Genomic DNA, 19,272 nt, shown 5'->3' on the forward strand with positions numbered 1-19,272 from the left:
GCGCTAATCAAGCACAATAAAATGTGTATACTCTTTTCAACTTTATATATAAGGCATATAAGGTCCAAAACCACGGTGCGCTCCTCCCACAGCCGAGTGCAAATGCTGGGAACAGTTTTTAACGGACGACGCAGCATTGCGTTGTCACCGGAAATCTGTCTACTTAACAGACGATGCAATGCTGAGTAGTAGCTGAGCGAAAGTGTTAAAGATGAAGAAAAACACAAGGACTTACCCGAGAGGCGGGTAGGTCTTACCTTTTCGACCTCCAAAAACCCCGTGCCCGAATGTCAACCGACATGTTGACATTCATGTCAACATGAATAACATGTTGCCAAAGACGGCAGACAAAGCAGCAAACTTACGTACGTCATGGGCACGGGGAGAGACTGCAGGCTGGTTAGACTTAACAACCTTGCGGACAACCTAAGAGACCCGAGCCCGGGAACAGGGAAGGAGGGAAACAAGGTCAACAAACAGCGCTTCCCCCAGCCACCGAAGCCGTGACGTGCAAATAACGGCAGATAGCCGCAACCGGATACAGCACATGATGCACCCCCGGCTTGACCAACCAAGCATCAACAACCCAAGGACCCCTCCGGAAAGCAGCAGTCTCATTTTTTGCCAGAAAAGAAGGGGATGGCTGCAACCAAACAAACCTACCACCAAGACTGAAGGAGCAGAAACCCCTACGCCGAAGGAGAGCATGAAGCTCCCCAACTCGACCCCCCAGAGGCCAATGCCAACAGGAAAAGAGCCTTAGAAAACCAATCGAGAACGAAAGGGGGCCACAACAAACCAAGGAGAAGAGAGAAAAGAGAGCACCCAGTCCAAAAACCAGGACGGCTCAGGAGGCGCATGAGCAGGCCGGAGGGGAAACAATGCACGAGACAGCTTGTGGAACAGGGCAGAAGTAACACCAATACCAAACACAAGCTGGAGCAGTTCCGCCAGAGCTGCACGATATAAGGCGACAGTATTCGGCATAAGATAATGGTCCTGGAACAACCACAAAAGGAAGGACAAGACCGAGAGATCTCTGTACTATCAGAGATGGAAGTACACCTACACAGTGATAGAAAAAACTGGAAGGACCACCAAGAAGCTTCATACTGCCTCTGAGATAAAGCACGCAGGTGGGAGACCAACAATGAAGCCACCTGCGCCCCATACAAGTGATGACAAACTCGAGTCAGAAACTCCAGACGCGAAGACTCGAGGAGAAGAATGAACCAGCCTCGTACCGGGCTGGACTGATCTGCTGAAAGAGGCGGAGCCATGGGAAGCCCCTCGTGTTCAGAGACCGAGCAAGCAGTGCCTGAAACCAAGGCTGGGCAGGCCACCAAGAAGCCAGAAGGACAACTCTCCCCTGGTAGCGGACAAGGACAACTCTTCCCTGGTGGCTCCAAGCGAGCCAGAACCTGGAGCAACAGCTGAACTGAGGAAAAAAAGTACAGGTAACCCCACCTCGCTCAGTCCTGCCTGAAGGCATCGACCCCGATGGCCTCCAGTCGGAGAAGGGTGCCACATACTGTCTCCACTCGACTATCCGGACTATATGGGAAGGACTCCCAGCCGGATTATCACATGTTCCGGATAATAGTACTTTTTCACCTCTTGAGTCCAAAAGGGACCATTTCCGACAATTTTTATACCACACACATGATTTGAATTGACACACTAATTAGTGTGTGGGGCTGGTGCATGGGTGGTTAGCTGCCAAGCTGGTAGGTGGGCAGGGAAAGTGGGTGGGCAGGCAGGTGGGTGGGTGGGCAGGCAGGGATAGGTGGGTTCAGGCAGGTGGGTTTTGGATGAGTGGATGGCAGGTAGATGGGCTTGGTGGGTGAACAGGTTCGAGCAGGCAGGTGGGTGAATAGGTGGGTGGGTGCATTGACAGGTGGGTAAGTGGGCGTGCAGGCATGTGGGTAAACAGGTGGGTGGGCAGGGAAGTGGGTGAACAGGTGGGTTAAGCAGGCAGGTGGGTGTGTAGGTAGGTGGGTGAACAGGTGGGTGGATGGATTGACAGGTGGGTAAGTGGGCGTGCAGGCAGGTGGGTAAACAGGTGGGTGGGCAGGGAAGTAGGTAAATAGGTGGGTGGGTGAACAGGTAGGTAAATGGGTGTGCAGCCAAGTGGGTAAACAGGTGGGTGGGCAGAGAAGTGGGTAAACAGGTGGGTGGGCAGAGAAGTGGGTAAACAGGTGGGTGGGCAGAGAAGTGGGTAAACAGGTGGGTGGGCAGAGAAGTGGGTAAACAAGTGGGTGGGCAGAGAAGTGGGTAAACAGGTGGGTGGGCAGGGAAGTGGGTGAACAGGTGGGTGGATGGATTGGCAGGTGGGTGGGCAGGGAAGTGGGTGAACAAGGTGGGTAAGTGGGCATGCAGGCAGGTGGGTGGGCAGGGAAGTGGGTGAACAAGGTGGGTAAGTGGGCATGCAGGCAGGTGGGTGGGCAGGGAAGTGGGTGAACAGGTGGGTAAGTGGGCATGCAGGCAGGTGGGTGGGCAGGGAAGTGGGTGAATAGGTGGGTAAGTGGGCATGCAGGCAGGTGGGTGGGCAGGGAAGTGGGTGAACAAGGTGGGTAAGTGGGCATGCAGGCAGGTGGGTGGGCAGGGAAGTGGGTGAACAGGTGGGTAAGTGGGCATGCAGGCAGGTGGGTGGGCAGGGAAGTGGGTGAATAGGTGGGTAAGTGGGCATGCAGGCAGGTGGGTGGGCAGGGAAGTGGGTGAACAAGGTGGGTAAGTGGGCATGCAGGCAGGTGGGTGGGCAGGGAAGTGGGTGAACAGGTGGGTAAGTGGGTGTGCAGGCAGGTGGGTGGGCAGGGAAGTGGGTGAACAAGGTGGGTAAGTGGGTATGCAGGCAGGTGGGTAAACAGGTGGGTGGGCAGGGAAGTGGGTAAACAGGTGGGTGGGCAGGGAAGTGGGTGAACAGGTGGGGTAAGTGGCGAGACTGGAACAGAGACAGACGACACGTGTGATCTGCCTGGTCAACCCCCCCTCCCCCACCTCACGCCAGCCTTCCCATCTCCCCTCCACATGTGTCGACAGACACGTGGGTGTTGACACGCTGTACGATGCTCCTTAAGTTCTGTTAAATCCAATTTTATTTTATTGTAAATATTTAAATGAATAAATAGCAAACCAAATACTGTACTGTACTGTTCATCTATTATAGTGTTATTTAATTAATATTCGTAACTAGCTCTCCATAGCAATAAGAAAACAATATAATTCTTGCAATACCGCCAATGCCACCTTTGTTAGGCTTAAGTGAGTCCCATACACACCACAATAGTTTTTTCTCCTTCCGTGACCAACTCCCTTCCTCCCTTCCTGACCAACTCCCTCCCTCCCTTCCTGACCAACTCCCTCCCTCCCTTCCTGACCAACTCCCTCCCTCCCTTCCTGACCAACTCCCTTCCTCCCTTCCTGACCAACTCCCTCCCTGACCATCTCCCTCCCAGCCAAGACCGAATCTGAGAGGGAAACCAGATGAGACTTCCGCCAGTTCACCAGGAACCCGAACCCGGGGAGGTGGGAAAGAACCAAATCCCTGGCAAGCAGACACACGGACCAGCTGGGAGCCCAAACCAGGTAGTCGTCGAGGTAAGCCAGAACCCAAACACCTAACAGATGCAGGCGGACCACCACGATCCGAGTAAAGCGTATGAAAATGCGGGGCACTAGATTCAAGCCAAATGGAAGGCAATGAAAGCGGTAACCTTGAAAAGGCAGGAACAGCCGAAAAAAGCAGGAACAAAGGGGGCCCACTGGTCAGACCCAGAAGCTCCGGTTGGAGGGCTAGGCTTGAATGCCTCTGCCACCACCCCGAAAGGGGACTTTCCCGAGACCACCCGAGTCTCAACACCATCTAACCCATGCCCCGATTCTGAAACCCATAGACGTTTCAGAGCCGTCAGCAAGGGGGGCATGAATGAACCACCGAAAAGGACAGACGAGGAAGGGTGGATGGAACCAAAGTCGAAGTGACTCCCACCCCCCAGGTCCGGGTCCCTATAACGAAAACAGGGCAGTCTCGGAGCATCTGGGGAAGCAACGAATCTATCGCGTTGCAGCAACCTGAACTGAGCATGCAATGCCTCTGCTGCCTGTACATCCCGTCATTTTATGTTCAGTAGCTTGGGTGAACTGGACCACATTCAAGGAACAAACGTCACATGACTTCAGGTCAAAAGAATCACTGACCCGACAGGCAGCATGGCGGAGGCACAACCAGTGATTGCCACCCTGAGACAAAGAGAAAGAGCAACCATCAACCTCGCATCTATCTTGAGGTTATCTTGAGATGATTTCGGGGCTTTAGTGTCCCCGCGGCCCGGTCCTCGACTAGGCCTCCACCCCCAGGAAGCAGCCCATGACAGCTGACTAACACCCAGGTACCTATTTTACTGCTAGGTAACAGGGGCATAGGGTGAAAGAAACTCTGCCCATTGTTTCTCGCCGGTGCCCGGGATCAAACCAGGGACCACAGGATCACAAGTCCAGCGTGCTGTCCGCTCGGCCGACCGGCTCCCCTCTCATCAGGCTCTCCTCTCCTTAAGTCCCCTCTCGCATGAAGTGAGAGGGGACTTAAGGGTCATATCCATTGAACCACAGAGCCCCCGTGGGGTTTCCCAGGGGCCCTTTGCCTTGGTATAATGCTAAAGATGCCCAAGCAGGGTACTGCAAACCAGCGCCCAAAACTGCCGAGCAAACTTCTTAAAGCTGAACCCCCAGGGCGTGTTAACTCCCAGTGGTCAAGCAGAGGGTACCACCAAAAAAAAATGCCTAAAGAATGACCCCCCCAATTGTAGAAAAGGGGGGCAACCAACCAAAGGCAAATCTCCCCCCCCCCCCACCCCCACACCAGGCAGGAAACAAAAACAAAAGAAAAACTCCACAAGAGGACAACGTACCCAAGCAAAACAGAGCTGGCTGCTACAATAGGTGGTAACTAGCTGTGCAGTATCCCATGCCCCTACCAGTGATGAAAACTACTTTCTACCCAGAGGCAAACAAGGGCAACAAAAACCCTACTGACTCCAAAGACGGACAAGTACCAAGCAGTAAAAGACACAGTGGAGGTAGGTCCCAAGGTGACTTAGGACACCCAATACTTGTTTGTGCCCAGTACTTACTGGGCACCTAGGGAAGAAAACCCTAGGCGCATGCAGCCCGAGTACCATAGAATATTACTCCTGGCTCTCACACCACTTGTAGAGACAGACCACACCACAAGGCACAGTAACCAAAATCAAAACAGGAGCCAGAGGCACCTGATCAGCCAGTATCACATCAGCCAAGAACTGCTGGTTGGATTGCCGGCACGAAGATCTGGGGGCACCCCCTTCAACTTCCCGGGGAAGGGGGTGCATAAATCTTTGTCATATATCTACTTGGTTGTTTTCCCTACTCCTTGAATTCCCCTTGGCTCAAGTAAAAGTCTTATTTCCCTAGACAACATTAAAATACATGACCACCGCCCCCCCCCCCCCCCAACTGTGACACTGCGAAAAATGCCCCGGGTTCGGACACCGAGCAAGCAGCGCCTGAAACCAAGGCTGGGCCCACCACTAAGAGGCCACTAAGACAATTCTCCCATGGTAAGTCTCCAACTGAGCCAGAATGTGAAGCAACAGCTGGACCAGGGGAAGAGGGACAGATAACCCCATCTCAACCAGTCCTGCCAAAAGGCTTTCTCTGCGAATTCTCTGCAGTCGAGAAGGGGTGAAGTTCAGACTTCCACACAACTGCTCAAACAACCACCGAGTGATCTGGGACCCCCTCAGAAACAGCTGAAGGGGGGACCACAATGGCTCCAGAGGGAGAGACAAGGTAGTGGACCGAGAGTCCCATACAAGGCCCAGCCAGGTCCGAACCTGGGACGGAACCACATGGGACTTCCTCCAGTGCACCAGGAACCCAACAAGGTGGGCCAACACCCGAATACCGAGCAGACAAAGAAAAGTCACCACGAAGTGAATTATAGTGAACTATCATGTAGAAATAATCAGCAAACTGAAAGAAAGTAATGACCATTTGAGTAGCAAAGTTTTAGGTCTTGAGGGGTTAGTGAAAGACTTGTACAAGGACAAGAATCAATTGGAAACAAATTGCAAAGCCATGGAAGAGGAATATAAACTCTTAAAAATAGCTTTGAAGGAAATTAAAGCAAATTTAAATATAAATGACTTTGAAAGGTTAGGTAAGGAAATTCAATAGGAAAAACAGCTTTTGTCAGTAGACATGGAGGAAGTTACACAGGGAATAGAACAGTGCAAGAAAGATATGCAACTCAACATCAGCCCTGCTTGATACCTGCTTGATGGGGTCCTGGGAGTTCTTCTACTCCCCAAGCCTGGCCCGAGGCCAGGCTTAACTTGTGAGGGTTTGGTCCAACAGGCTGTTGCTTGGAGCAGCCTGCAGGCCCACATACCCACCACAGCCCGGTTGGTCCAGAACTTCTTTTAGAAAACAGTCTAGTTTTCTCTTGAAGATGTCCATGGATGTTCTGGCAATATTTCTTATAGATGCTGGTAGGACATTGAACAACAGCGGACCGCTGATGTTTATACAGTATTCTCTGATTGTGCCTATGGCACCTCTGCTCTTCACTGGTTCTATTCTGCATTTTCTTCCACGTCGGTCACTCCAGTACATTGTTACTTTACTGTGTAGATTAGGGACCTGGCCCTCCAGTATTTTCCATGTGTATATTATTTGGTATTTCTCTCGTCTCCTTTCTAGTGAATACATTTGGAGAGATTTGAGACGATCCCAATAATTTAGGTGCTTTATTGCGTCTATGCGTGCTGTATATGTTCTTTGTATTCCCTCTATTTCAGCAATCTCTCCTGCTCTGAAGAGGGAAGTGAGTACTGAGCAGTACTCGAGACAGGACAGCACAAGTGACTTGTAGAGTACAACCATTGTGACGGGATCCCTGGATTTTAAAGTTCTCGTAATCCATCCTATCATTTTTCTGGCTGACGTAATATTTGCTTGGTTATGCTCCCTAAACGTTAGATCGTCGGACATCATTATTTCCAAATCCTTGACATGCTGTTTTCCTACTATGGGCAGATTTGATTGTGTTTTGTACCCTGTATTATGTTTCAGATCCTCATTTTTACCATACCTGAGTACCTGGAATTTATCACTGGTTAACATCCTGTTATTTTCTGCTGCCCAATCGAAAACTTTGTTGATATCTACTTGTAATTTTTCAATATCTTCAGCAGAGGTAATTTTCATGCTGATTTTTGTGTCATCTGCAAAGAATGACACGAAGCTGTGACTTGTATTTTTGTCTATATCTGATATGAGAATAAGGAACAGCAGTGGTGCAAAGACTGTACCTTGAGGAACAGAGCTTTTAACTGCACTTGGACTCAATTTTATTTGATTGACTGTTACTCTTTGTGTTGTGTTCATCAGGAAATTGAGTATCCAGCGTCCTACTTTACCAGTTATTCCCATTGACCTCATTTTGTGTGCTATCACTCCATGGTCACATTAGTCGAATACCTTTGCACAGTCTGTGTATACAACATCTGCATTATGCTTTTGTTCTAGAGCTTGTGATTTTGTCATAGTTGTTGAGTAACTGTGACAGAGAGGATCTGCCCCGCTCTAAATCCATGTTGTCCTGGGTTGTGTAGCTCATTATTTTCCATAAAACTAGAAATTTGATTCCTAATTACTCTTTCAGAAACTTTCTTATGTGTGATGTTAGTGCAACTGGTCTATAATTTTTTGCCAAGGCTTTACTACCATCCTTGTGCAGAGGAGCTATGTCTGCAGATTTAAGTGCTGCTGGTATCTCCCCTGTATCCAGGCTCTTTCTCCATATTACGCTGAGTGCTCTCGCTACTGGTACTTTACATTTCTTTATGAATATTAAATTCCATGAGTTAGGCCCAGGAGCTGAGTGCATGGGCATATTGTCAATTTCTCTTTCAAAGTCTTCCAAGTTTGTGTTAATATCCGTTATATTATCTGCAGCTTGAATATCATTCATAAAGAAGCTGTCTGGGTCATCAACTTTCATGTTGTTTATTGGTGTGCTAAACATAGCCTTATACTGGCTTCTGTGAATTTCACTAATTACTTTGTTGTCCTCTGTGTACGTACCTTCATTTGTAATTAATGGTCCAATACTAGTCGAGGTTTTTTATTTTGATTTTGCATATGTGAAAAAATATTTTGGATTTTTCTTTATCTCTTGTATAGCTTTCTGTTCAAATTCCATTTCCTCAGACTCGTATGATCGCTTCAACGTTTGTTCTATTTCTTCAATCCCCCTGTTTAGGTTTATTTTCCTTTCTTGTGATAGTCGTGTCTGCCTAAGCATATCCGTTATTTTTTTCCTTCTCCTGTACAGTCATCTGCGTTCTCTTTCTAGAGTGGTGCTCTTTCTGCCCCTCCTCACAGGCACGTGCTTCAGACAGACCTTGTAAGCTTCAGCTGTCAGTTGAGCTATTCCCTGTGTGGGAGTTTTGTCGCTTAAGACCGTCTCCCATTGAATGGTTGCAAAGTCTACATTTATTTTTTCACCAGTCGATCCTCTCATTATTGAAATTGAATTGATTGAATACTCCTTCTCGCTTGTTGGGTCTCTTAGCCTAAATAACTACCGTTATTTATGCTAGTTCACACTTCAATGACTTTATGGTCTGAGTATGTAGTACTGTATCTGAGATTGTAATGTCTCTAATTAGTTCATCATTGTTTGTGAATAACAAGTCTAGTGTGTTTTCTTTCCTAGTTGGTTCTGTAATCTGTTGATTGAACGAGAATTTGTCACAGAATCTCAAAAGTTTTCTGACCTGTGGTTGGTTATTTCCTGGGTCATTCCCTGCAATGATATTTGTGTTTGAAATTCTCCATCTTAGACTTGGTAAACTGAAATCTCCAAAGAAGATAATATCTGGAGCTGGGTTTGCTAGATTATCAAGGATGTTCTCTATTTTGTGCATCTGCTCTGTGAATTCCTCAACCGTAGTATCTCGAGGTTTATATATTAGAATAATAATTAGGTTTAATTTTTCTACCTTAATTCTAAGTACCTCTACCACCTCATTAGTTGAGTTTATAGCTCTGTGCATACCAGGTCCTCTTTAATAGCCAGACTTACTCCTCCATTTGACCTAGTTTCTCAATCACATCTATATAAATTAAAATTTGGAATCCAGATTTCACTATCCATGTAATCTTCCGCATGAGTTTCCATGAATGCCCCAAATATTGAGTTTGACTCTAATAGGAGGCCATTTATGAACTTAACTTTATTTCTTGATTTTGACTTTAGGCCTTGTATGTTTGCAAATATGAATGATTGTCCATATTGTGTCTCACTTCTGGAAGGTTTTGGTAGTTCTCCCTCCTCTCTACCCTGACCCAGGGGTGTGCTGATCTGGCAATGGTTTGTCCAGTTTTGGAGTTGGTACTGGAGAGTATGGTAGTCTCTGTGTAGTTGGGGGTGTAGAATGTGTGGGCTTAATGACGAATCGTAGTCCAGTCTTGGGCATTTCCCCCCTCTTCATCCGTACTCCTGCAACATTTCTGCCTGTATAGCTCAGCTGTATATATGTATAGCCCAGTATAGCTCTGGGGAGCTGGAGGGGCTCTCCACAGAAAAATTGTTGGACATTGATGGAACTAACAGATATTGGCACTGGGCATTGATAGAACTAACAGATATTAGCATCAGACGATGTATTTATATGATATATAACAAAATATAGCATAATAACATACTCATTATTATTTGTGTTATTATGTATTACTTAGAAATGCTAAAAAGGCACCAGCTGCATATTCACTTTGTGGACCCTCCTTATTGTCCACAATACTTATGGAGGATCCACTTTGTGGACCCTCAATTAATAGCTGTTCTCCTTATCATCAGAACTTTTTTTTTTAATAGCTGTATACAATTAAAATCCATTTCTTAGCATATTGGGATGAAATTTTCATAATGCTGTTGCCAAATAATTAGAGATTTGTATAACATTTTCAAGTAATTTTCATATTATTCAAATATTTTTTGAGTTTCTAGCCCTTTAACCCTTTGACTGCTAACTGTTAATAGCTGACATACCCCCCATGTGCTCAAGAAAAAAAATTCTGAAAAAATTATTTGTTCTTAAGACATTGTTAATTCGCTTGTTAATTGTAGTTTAACTATAGCAGCCTGGAGAAGTTGCATATTTTTAGATAAAATGAGTTGAAGTGCCACATGGGAATAACTTTGTTATTTATTTTCATTGTTTCTCACTTTATTTATTTAGGTTTTCATGCTAACAAGTTGTATTTGTGTGTCAAAGGTACTGTCTATTATGTATAACTTTGAAAATATAAGTATGTGTGGATATACTAGTATACTGTCGATATACAGACACCCACATACTTATTCATAATAATATATGTATTGTATACATATATTATAAGCCTAAATCTTAAAATTACATATAGCACACATTTTGCCTCAAATATATACATGGTAATCACTCATTTGCTGTTGCTAAAAGTTTATCGTGTTTCCTCTATGGCTGCCCTAAACGTTCAGACACTGGATGGTGATGTTGTCAAGCAATGGTTATCATTTTCTTACTTAGGCCCTAGAAGGAAAGTGAGGGACTCAGGATTTTTTTTCAAGATGGGGAGAGGGTTACTTGAGCCCTGAGGAAGCTGATGTGAACCCTGTGTAGTCATGGGACTTTTAAATCTTGCACGGTACACCCACACATCATATAATGTGGTGCACAATTTCGCAGCAGTTACTCATCACATCATATGATGTGTTGCACAGTTTAACCACTGCACTGCGCCAAACTACAAATGCTGGTTTGAGAGTTGTCCATTTTTTTTAATTAGGCTATATTTTAATGTTTTTTTAATGTTTTCATCACTCTTTGTGTTTCAAAATGAAACCAGTTGAGTTTGGAAACATTTTGACATTAACTTTACCTGAACATTTATAAAAACAACAAAAATATGTCCTTAACAATTGCGCTATGAAGTTTTTGCCAAAATCAGGTGCGCAGTGCAGGGGGTTATGGGTTAACCAGAGAAAACAGTGATTCAAAGATTAATAAATGCACCATATAACTTTTAACTTATAAACTGTGACAAAATTAATGTTCAATCCTTCATGGCTTTATTTTCACTTTTTTTAAGTATAAGTGGTAAACAAATTCACAAGAGCTGTGATGAGGGTTCGAACCTACGTCCGAGAGGATCGACATAAGTTCGATCCCTCATCACGGCCCTCGTGGATTTGTTCATTTGATGCATCACGCTATTGAGATTTCTGTGTGTAATATAGATGGTAACCTCATTACTTTTGAGACACCCAAAACAGCCTTCAGAATTCTTCAGTAATACTGTGTTTCACAGGATGGTGTTAGTGTCAATATTTGAGAGCAGAAGAATGGTTTGCCAAAGAATTATTTGAAAAATGTGCATGCAGTACACAGCTTTGAAAACAGAGTGCTGTACTTAAAACACTCATATATATATAGAAAAAGCTTGAATGTGATTTAATCTGCTAATTTTGATTTTCAAATGTGATGTTTAAGGGATAATCAAAGCATAAATAACTTTAGTGAAGTTAATCATATAAAATCCCAACCTACCTTCCCACAATGAGTTGCTCCCTTTGTTTGGCTTTTGGTCGACAAATTGCCCAAATGTCTATTGTGAAGAGAGTCGAAGCAGAGTTGAAGATAGATGTGAGGTCACTCATAAGTGCCGACAGCATAACTGACAGCATGACACCTCTCATGCCACTTGGCATATATTCCAACACTAGTTTAGGATAAGCCGAGTTGGTGCACGATACTCTTGAACCGCAGAACTTGTAACACTCCTCCGGAACAATACAACCCACTTCACTGGGGAACAGAACACGTGACACCATTCCTAGTCATGATAAAAAATTATAACAATTATAACAATTATAAACAATAGTGAAAATTAAATACAGTAAGTAAGAATAGCTGTCAATCACAACGCACCATCAATTAGCTTGAGGACCTGTCCAAAATGCTATGCATGTTAAGGGCTTTGCAAGAATGTAACACTTGATCACCAATTGATGTACAGAATTCACTCAATTTAACAGCCTATATGGAGCTGTACCCAGGACGTTATATGCGGGACTCCAGTATTTCCGAAGTTGTTGAAGTGTCCATAATATTTCAAGTAACATTCAGGTAAGATATATTTTATATAACTAAAATGAAATAAAGTTTATTGTGTAATTGTGTTCCAAGTTAGTGCCACACTGACGATTAAGCCAGCTGTTGGCTGCTGCATGGATGATGTGTGAACACTGATCAAGTCCAGATAGGAGGAAAAAAATTGGTTCATCCCTTTGTATTGCGAAATATTTCATGTCTATCAACGATTGTTAATGTTTTCTCAATAAATTTTTTGCGATCTGTTTTGTTTTACCCTGTACAGTACAGGTAATGTATTTTTAATATGACAGAGGCTGTGGCGGCCAGGCCATACAATGGAGATCAACCCTTGTCACTAACCTAGCCAAGACAAAATCTTTTGAATTCACCTTTTCTCTGCTAATGATAGAATATACATTTGCAGAGACTAATTAATATGTAGCAATTGTTAAAAAACAATCAATATGTTGTAATACTATTATAAAATTGATAACCTGACTTACTTTTTATGAAGCTGAAGATTACAAAGCTGTGAAGATTACGTTATCCTCTACAGTGCTTATTTCTTATTGTTCAGTATACATACAGTATGTACACTTATTTTCAGGCATTCACTTCACATAACAGCTAAACCTACTACTAATTTGCATGAGAGTAATGCACTGCAATAATAAAAAAAAATGCTGACTAACAGCAGTAACGCACTTGTACAATTGAAACTTATATCTATATTTACACTGTGTACAGTATATCTTTTTATCAAGGCTTAATTATTCATTAACACTTACAATACTGTACTCTATCAACACTTTTTGCACTAATTTATATACATTTCAATCATATTTTATATCCTCATTAGCAGATGCTGCACGACTTGTTGATGGGAATTCAGACTTGGCGGGTGCAGGATGGCTTGTAGGGCACTCGTTGCTAGTGAATGCTGCACATCTTTTTGAAATTCCAGAGAGTGCAGCATGGCTTGTAGACCAAGATTTTTCACACTGTTGAAATCATGAATTTATCCACCTTTGTCTGCATTTGATTATCTCTGGCTAACGTTCTGAGACATTGCTTAACAGCTGTAAAGTGTACATAAAAATTTCCAACAACAACCTCATGTTTACTTTTTCTTGAATATTCAATGAGGTCGTGCAGAGAGCCACCACCAGGCATGATGCACCCCCTAACCGAACACACCAAGCATTAGTAACCAACAGACCTCTCTGGAAGTTAACTGACTCGCTCTGTGCCGGATCTGGCTGGAAATTAACAAATTGCCCACCAGGGTGTAAAAACACAAAAACAACTTCCAGAGGAAAGCATGAAGCTTCCCCCACCCGGCAACCTGAGAAAGAGCAACCAAACACACAGAGGAAAGCATGAAGCTTCCCCCACCCGGCAACCTGAGAAAGGGCAACCAAACACAAGCACTTAAGAAAGCAATCATGGACCAAACGGGACATCATAAACCAAGCCGAAGAAAGAAACAAAATGACGCTGTCATGAGACGAAGCAGGCTCAGGTGGCACATGAGCAGACTGGAAGTGAAACAATACCGGAGACAGCTTGCAAAACAGAGCTGCGGTAGTAGTAACCCTGAATGCTAGCTGCAACAGCTCCACCAGTGATGAATGATCTGAAGCAACTTTATTCAGCGTGAGATGCCAAATCAAGAAAAAGCCCGGAGAGTAATAAGAGCACCACATGCTCGTAACCAAAGAACAATGATAAAAAGAAAGGAAGTAGTGAAGAAAACAAAAGTGTGTCACAATACCCTCACATTGTTGCCGTGAGGAAGCATGCAAATGGGACAACATCAACGGAGCCACTTGCTCACCATAAATTTATTTACTAATAAATATGTCCTTTCTTCATTAAGTGTCACCTAATTTTTGTACTTCATTTATGAAATGTTTTCTTATGTCTTTTTTTTTTTATCCTTGTTTATTTTTAAGTGTTGCCCCATTAACCCTAAAATTATACTTTATTACTCTGTTATGTTATGTTCCGGTTGCATTTCTAGATTCCTGTTTAGTATTTCCGATCTGTTAATAATGTAAATATACAGTACTATTGTACTGTTGCTAAATCTACTGACTCCATAATGTAATGGTCTATGGCTACCATCATTAAAATCAAAGTTTTATTGTATTATTCTGTTATTTTTCTTGAACTTTTCAATTTTTTGTTAACTTCTCTTCTAGTATTACGTGTTCACCCCTTCACACCTATAAATAATTTTTTCCACATTATTTTACGTTTTACCCAAAACGTTTGATGTAATAGTGGCTTCACTAGTATGTGAAGTACAAATGTGGGAACAATTAGTTCCTACAATTAGTTTGTGGGAACTGAAGTAATGTTCCTTCATAAGTTAATGTTTGTAAAATTGTTGGAACAATCCTGTTCCCACAATTGTATATTACAGAACTCTTGTGTTCTTAGAACACTCATTCTTTTGAATAAAATTTTGAAATTGAATTTGAATAAAAGATAGCGATAGACTTGTGTCAGAAAGAATAAATGCGAAGATCAAAGGAGAAGCACTAACTAGTGAAGTACGTCACCAGGCTGATCCTCAGGAGTTGGGGAGTTGCGAAAAAATGCCCAAGTTCAGAAACCTAGCAAGCAACATCTGAAATTAAGACTGAGCCAGCCACCAAGGAGCCAGAAGGATCATCCTCTCGGGATAGGACTCCCACCTGGCCAAGACCCTGAGCGGGAAGAATAGAGGTACAGGAAGCCTCACCTTGATCAGAATAGCCAATGGGTATCTACCATGAGGGCCTCACAATCCGGGAATGACACCTGCGTATAGAGGAAGATGCCGAGACCATTCTGACGTGAAGAGGTCCATGTGCGGCAGCCCAATATCTCACAAAGCCACAGGACAGAGGCAGCATCAATGGATTACTCCATGGAGATAGAATGTAACCAGAACAGACCATTGGCGAGGATGTTGGACATTCCTGGACATGAACAGCATAGAGAACCAAAACCAGAAAACCTAGCAGAAGAGCTACACTTAGCATCCAACTCCAAAGAGGTAGGGACTGAAGCGAATTTCCCCATCCCCTAGGTGAGACAATGAGCCACAGGTGAACAGTCTGAATAGAGCTGGAGCATGGAGCCCTGAGGAATCTAAACCTTCCACAGTGCACGTCAAACAGCTGTAAACTCCCAAACCATACTGCGACGCCCGATGAATGAAGAAAGACCAACGACCCTGGATGACTTGCCGAGTGCTGGTCAAAGCTCCAGCTTTGACGGATCCTAGATTGGCTGGTCTAAGATCCTAGAACACCCCCAGAATGGCTGGTTAAAGCCCCAACCCGGAACCATGGAGGCATCTGTGAATACGTCAAGCAAAGGAGTAGGAAGGTACCATGGAATCAAATTCCCCAAAAGAACGAAAGATGAAGCCAGTGACACAACAGCCATCACAGGGGTAACCAGAGCCCACACGCAACAATCAGGGCTGCCCTGAAAAAAAAAAGAACAGCTGCTGAAACCAAACCTTGCCCAGAGGAAACATGAGGCAACAACAAGGAAACATGAAAAAACCAGCTTTCAATGTAATGAAATGCCAATTTCTTGGTGAGCCATGGTGGCTCCCTGAAGGTATTATCACCGATGTAGGTGCCAACTACTAGGTGCCATCAGTCGTGGTCTCTGGTCTACTGGGCATCCAATGCCAAAACCTGATACCCTCAAAGGTGAAGGAAGCTGTGGCATTTATATATTAAGCTATTCATTTAAGCCACCACCAAAGGAAGCACCCAGAATTTCAGCAAAACAAAAACCACAGCTGGCTGCTTCCGATACCTGCAGACTCAAAATCAGGCAGAGAACTCCTTAAACTATATAAACAAACAACCAAAAAAAGTTAAAACCCAGCGCCCGGTCATTCTTCCTACCCTCCCCCTCGTTTAGGGAGAGGAGGGGGGGGGGGAAGTTTGCCAGGTGCTCACAGGATGCTCCGCTGTCAGTTCTTCTCTGATGTGTAACTGTTGTCAGGTCTGCCCCTGTCACTCTGGCTCCCAGTGTTTTTCTTGGGTTTTCTTTTTGCCTTTGAGGCTGTTCCTTGTACTTATTACCTACTCATAATTATCTGTTAGATTAAGGACTTGCCCAAAACATTATGCATGCTAGTGGCTTTGCAAGAATGTAAAAACATCAATGTTATGTACTTTCACAAACCCAAAGTACCTTTTTGTATATATAAATAATTAAATAAATAAATAAATACTTTGGTGCAAGTGGGACCGGAGTTTAGTGCACTTGGAACTGCATATGTTCAAGGTTACAAATCCTCAAGGGCCGTGACAAGGATTCGAACCTACGTCCAGGAGCATCCCAAACGCTGCCTTAATCGACTGAGCTACGACATGGTTAAAGAGTTGAAACCGAAGTTCTACTGAACTTACTGGATCCTGCAGCCTCTCCGAGGCACAACCAGGGTTTTACACAACTCCCCCCATGCACTCGCGCTATGTCAATAGGCCGTTCTCCCTCTTTGCCCTAATTTAATTACACACATGAATCACAATAGCGTGATGCATCAAATGAACAATGTTCATTTGATGCATCACGCTATTGTGATTTCTGTGTGTTCAAGGTTACCTTCCCTGGATGCTCCCTAGTGTTTTTACTTGTGCTGCAGGATTTTCTTCCCTGGAGTGTTCAGGTGGTGTTCCTTTAGAGGTCCACTTCACTTATGGTGACCATCACCTTGGGGGGAGTCTAGGGTTTTTCGCTTCAGCCTGGGGGAGTGCACTGGTTACCTGCACAACCCGTCCTCTTAAAAATAACGTCACTTTTGGCTCATATGCACGCTATGGCCAAATTTGGACATAATTTGAAATGAAATTGACTCACAAAAGTGACGTAGTCCCGTTTTCTGTTTGAGTCGTCCGGCTTACTCGGCAAGCTTAGAAGAGGATTCTTTCCATTAACGTTTTTCATACCGTTTTGAAACTTTATGAGAATTTCTTGCTCACCTAACCTATCAGAGGACCCTTACCTTGAGGTTACCTTGAGGTGCTTCCGGGGCTTAGCGTCCCCGCGGCCCGGTCGTCGACCAGGCCTCCTGGTTGTCGGACTGATCAACCAGGCTGTTGGACGCGGCTGCTCGCAGCCTGACGTACGAGTCACAGCCTGGTTGATCAGGTATCCTTTGGAGGTGCTTATTCAGTTCTCTCTTGAACACTGTGAGGGGTCGGCCAGTTATGCCCCTTATGTGTAGTGGAAGCGTGTTGAACAGTCTCGGACCTCTGATGTTGATAGAGTTCTCTCTCAGAGTACCAGTTGCACCTCTGTTTTTCAATGGGGGTATTCTGCACATCCTGCCATGTCTTCTGGTCTCATGTGATGTTATTTCTGTGTGCAGGTTTGGGACCAGCCCCTCTAATATTTTCCACGTGTAAATTTAACTTACTGTTGTTGAAAAAAAAATCCCAAATATATTCATTTTTTTTTTCATTTTCAAATTACGTCCATATTCAGCCATACGGGCAAACGGCCAAAAGCGACGTTCTTTTTAAGAGGACAGGTTGGCCTGCATCAGGGTAGATTTTCCCAGCTGTTTCAGCCAAGCTGGGTTAATTTACATACACCTTTTAAGAGTGCCTGTGGCATGTTCTAGTGCCTGGGTGTCATGCTTGTATTGTTTTCTTCAGGCCCTAGTAATTCCCTGCAGGTTAGGGGGCCTCTGGGGTGCCCCCGACCTCACCTTCACTTCTTGCAAGAAGAGGGTTGTTTGTTGTCTGTGCCACATGGCATTGATCATTCCACCTGCCTCCGCTATGCTGCCTGTTGAGTTGGTGGCGCCTTTGGCTCAGAGTCATTTGGGGAATATTTCCACCATGTTCTTAGCCCTGCTGTTTGTGTTTGGGCTTTTCAGGCAGCATCTGCTTTTCATGTTGATTCTGCAAGTGGTCGAGGTTGTGTGCTCGTTTGGAAGCCCCCAGAGCTGCCTCGGTTAGTTTTCAGGTCTTGAGCTTGGGGAGTTGGTCTTCTTACACATGGCTCTGGCCACAGAGTGGTTGACGGTTGGAACAAGTTAAATGAGAAGGTGGTGGAGGCCAAAACTGTCAGTAGTTTCAAAGCGTTATAAGACAAAGAGTACTGGGAAGACGGGACACCATGAGCATAGCTCTCATCCTGTAACTACACTTGGGTAATTATTTAGGCAATTACACCACCTCTTCCCTCCCCATCATGAGTGGTTCTCTCTCCTTTCGGTACCCTCCCCCCCCCCCTTCCCTTCCTACTACCAGTGGGTGTTTCAGGATCAGGCAGGGTTCATCTTGGGTTGTGACTTAGGTGGCTTCGGGGGTTGTCCCTTCTGATTTGGATACGAAGGCAGTCGAGCCTTTTGGTCCTGCCGAGACTTCTGGGCCGCCTTCTCCGCTGGCCCCCCTTTCCCATTAACTACCCATCAACATTGGTGTTCCTCAGGGCAGCATATTTGGCCCTCTCCTCCTTCTCATCTACATTAATGACCTTCCAAATGCCTCCCAACACCTCAAACCAATTCTATTTGCTGACGACACAACCTTCATTTACTCCAGTCCTGACCCCCTTGCTCTAAATGCCACAGTAAATACTGAGCTAAATAAAGTCCATCTTTGGCTAACTGCCAACAAACTCACCCTTAACATTGACAAAACTTTCTATATTCTGTTTGGCAATAAATCCTCTAATCAAATAAATCTAAAAATAAACAATACCCAAATTTGTAACAAATTAGATGGCAAATTCCTTGGCATTCTCATTGACCAGAAGCTGAATTTCCAGGGACACATTCTAAATATATCAAAAAAAGTTTCAAAAACTGTTGGCATTCTTTCTAAGATCAGATATTATGTACCCCGCCCTGCCCTGGTGACTCTCTATTACTCCCTCATCTATCCATATCTCAACTATGGTATTTGTGCTTGGGGTTCTACTACCCAAAATCATTTACGTCCTCTAATTACTCAACACAAAGCTGCTATTAGGACAATATCCAACTCTGGCCCCAGACATCACTTGGTACCCCTAATCAAATCTCTGAATATGTTAGACATTAAGTCACTGCACATTCTCTCATGTG

General features: G+C 44.4%; 1 protein-coding gene across 1 annotated transcript in view; it reads right to left on the reverse strand.

Moving 5' to 3' along the window:
- LOC123754088 (sodium/mannose cotransporter SLC5A10) overlaps window positions 1–19,272 on the reverse strand; it is a 233,970-nt gene that overhangs the window by 89,992 nt on the left and 124,706 nt on the right. Inside the window, exon 9 of the mRNA XM_045736248.2 lies at window positions 11,631–11,916. Within this exon, the coding sequence (XP_045592204.1) occupies window positions 11,631–11,916 (286 nt within the window). The remainder of the gene's footprint in view (window positions 1–11,630; window positions 11,917–19,272) is intronic.

Source organism: Procambarus clarkii, chromosome 6 (assembly GCF_040958095.1).
Source record: "Procambarus clarkii isolate CNS0578487 chromosome 6, FALCON_Pclarkii_2.0, whole genome shotgun sequence".
NCBI classification, from domain to species: Eukaryota; Metazoa; Arthropoda; class Malacostraca; order Decapoda; family Cambaridae; genus Procambarus; species Procambarus clarkii.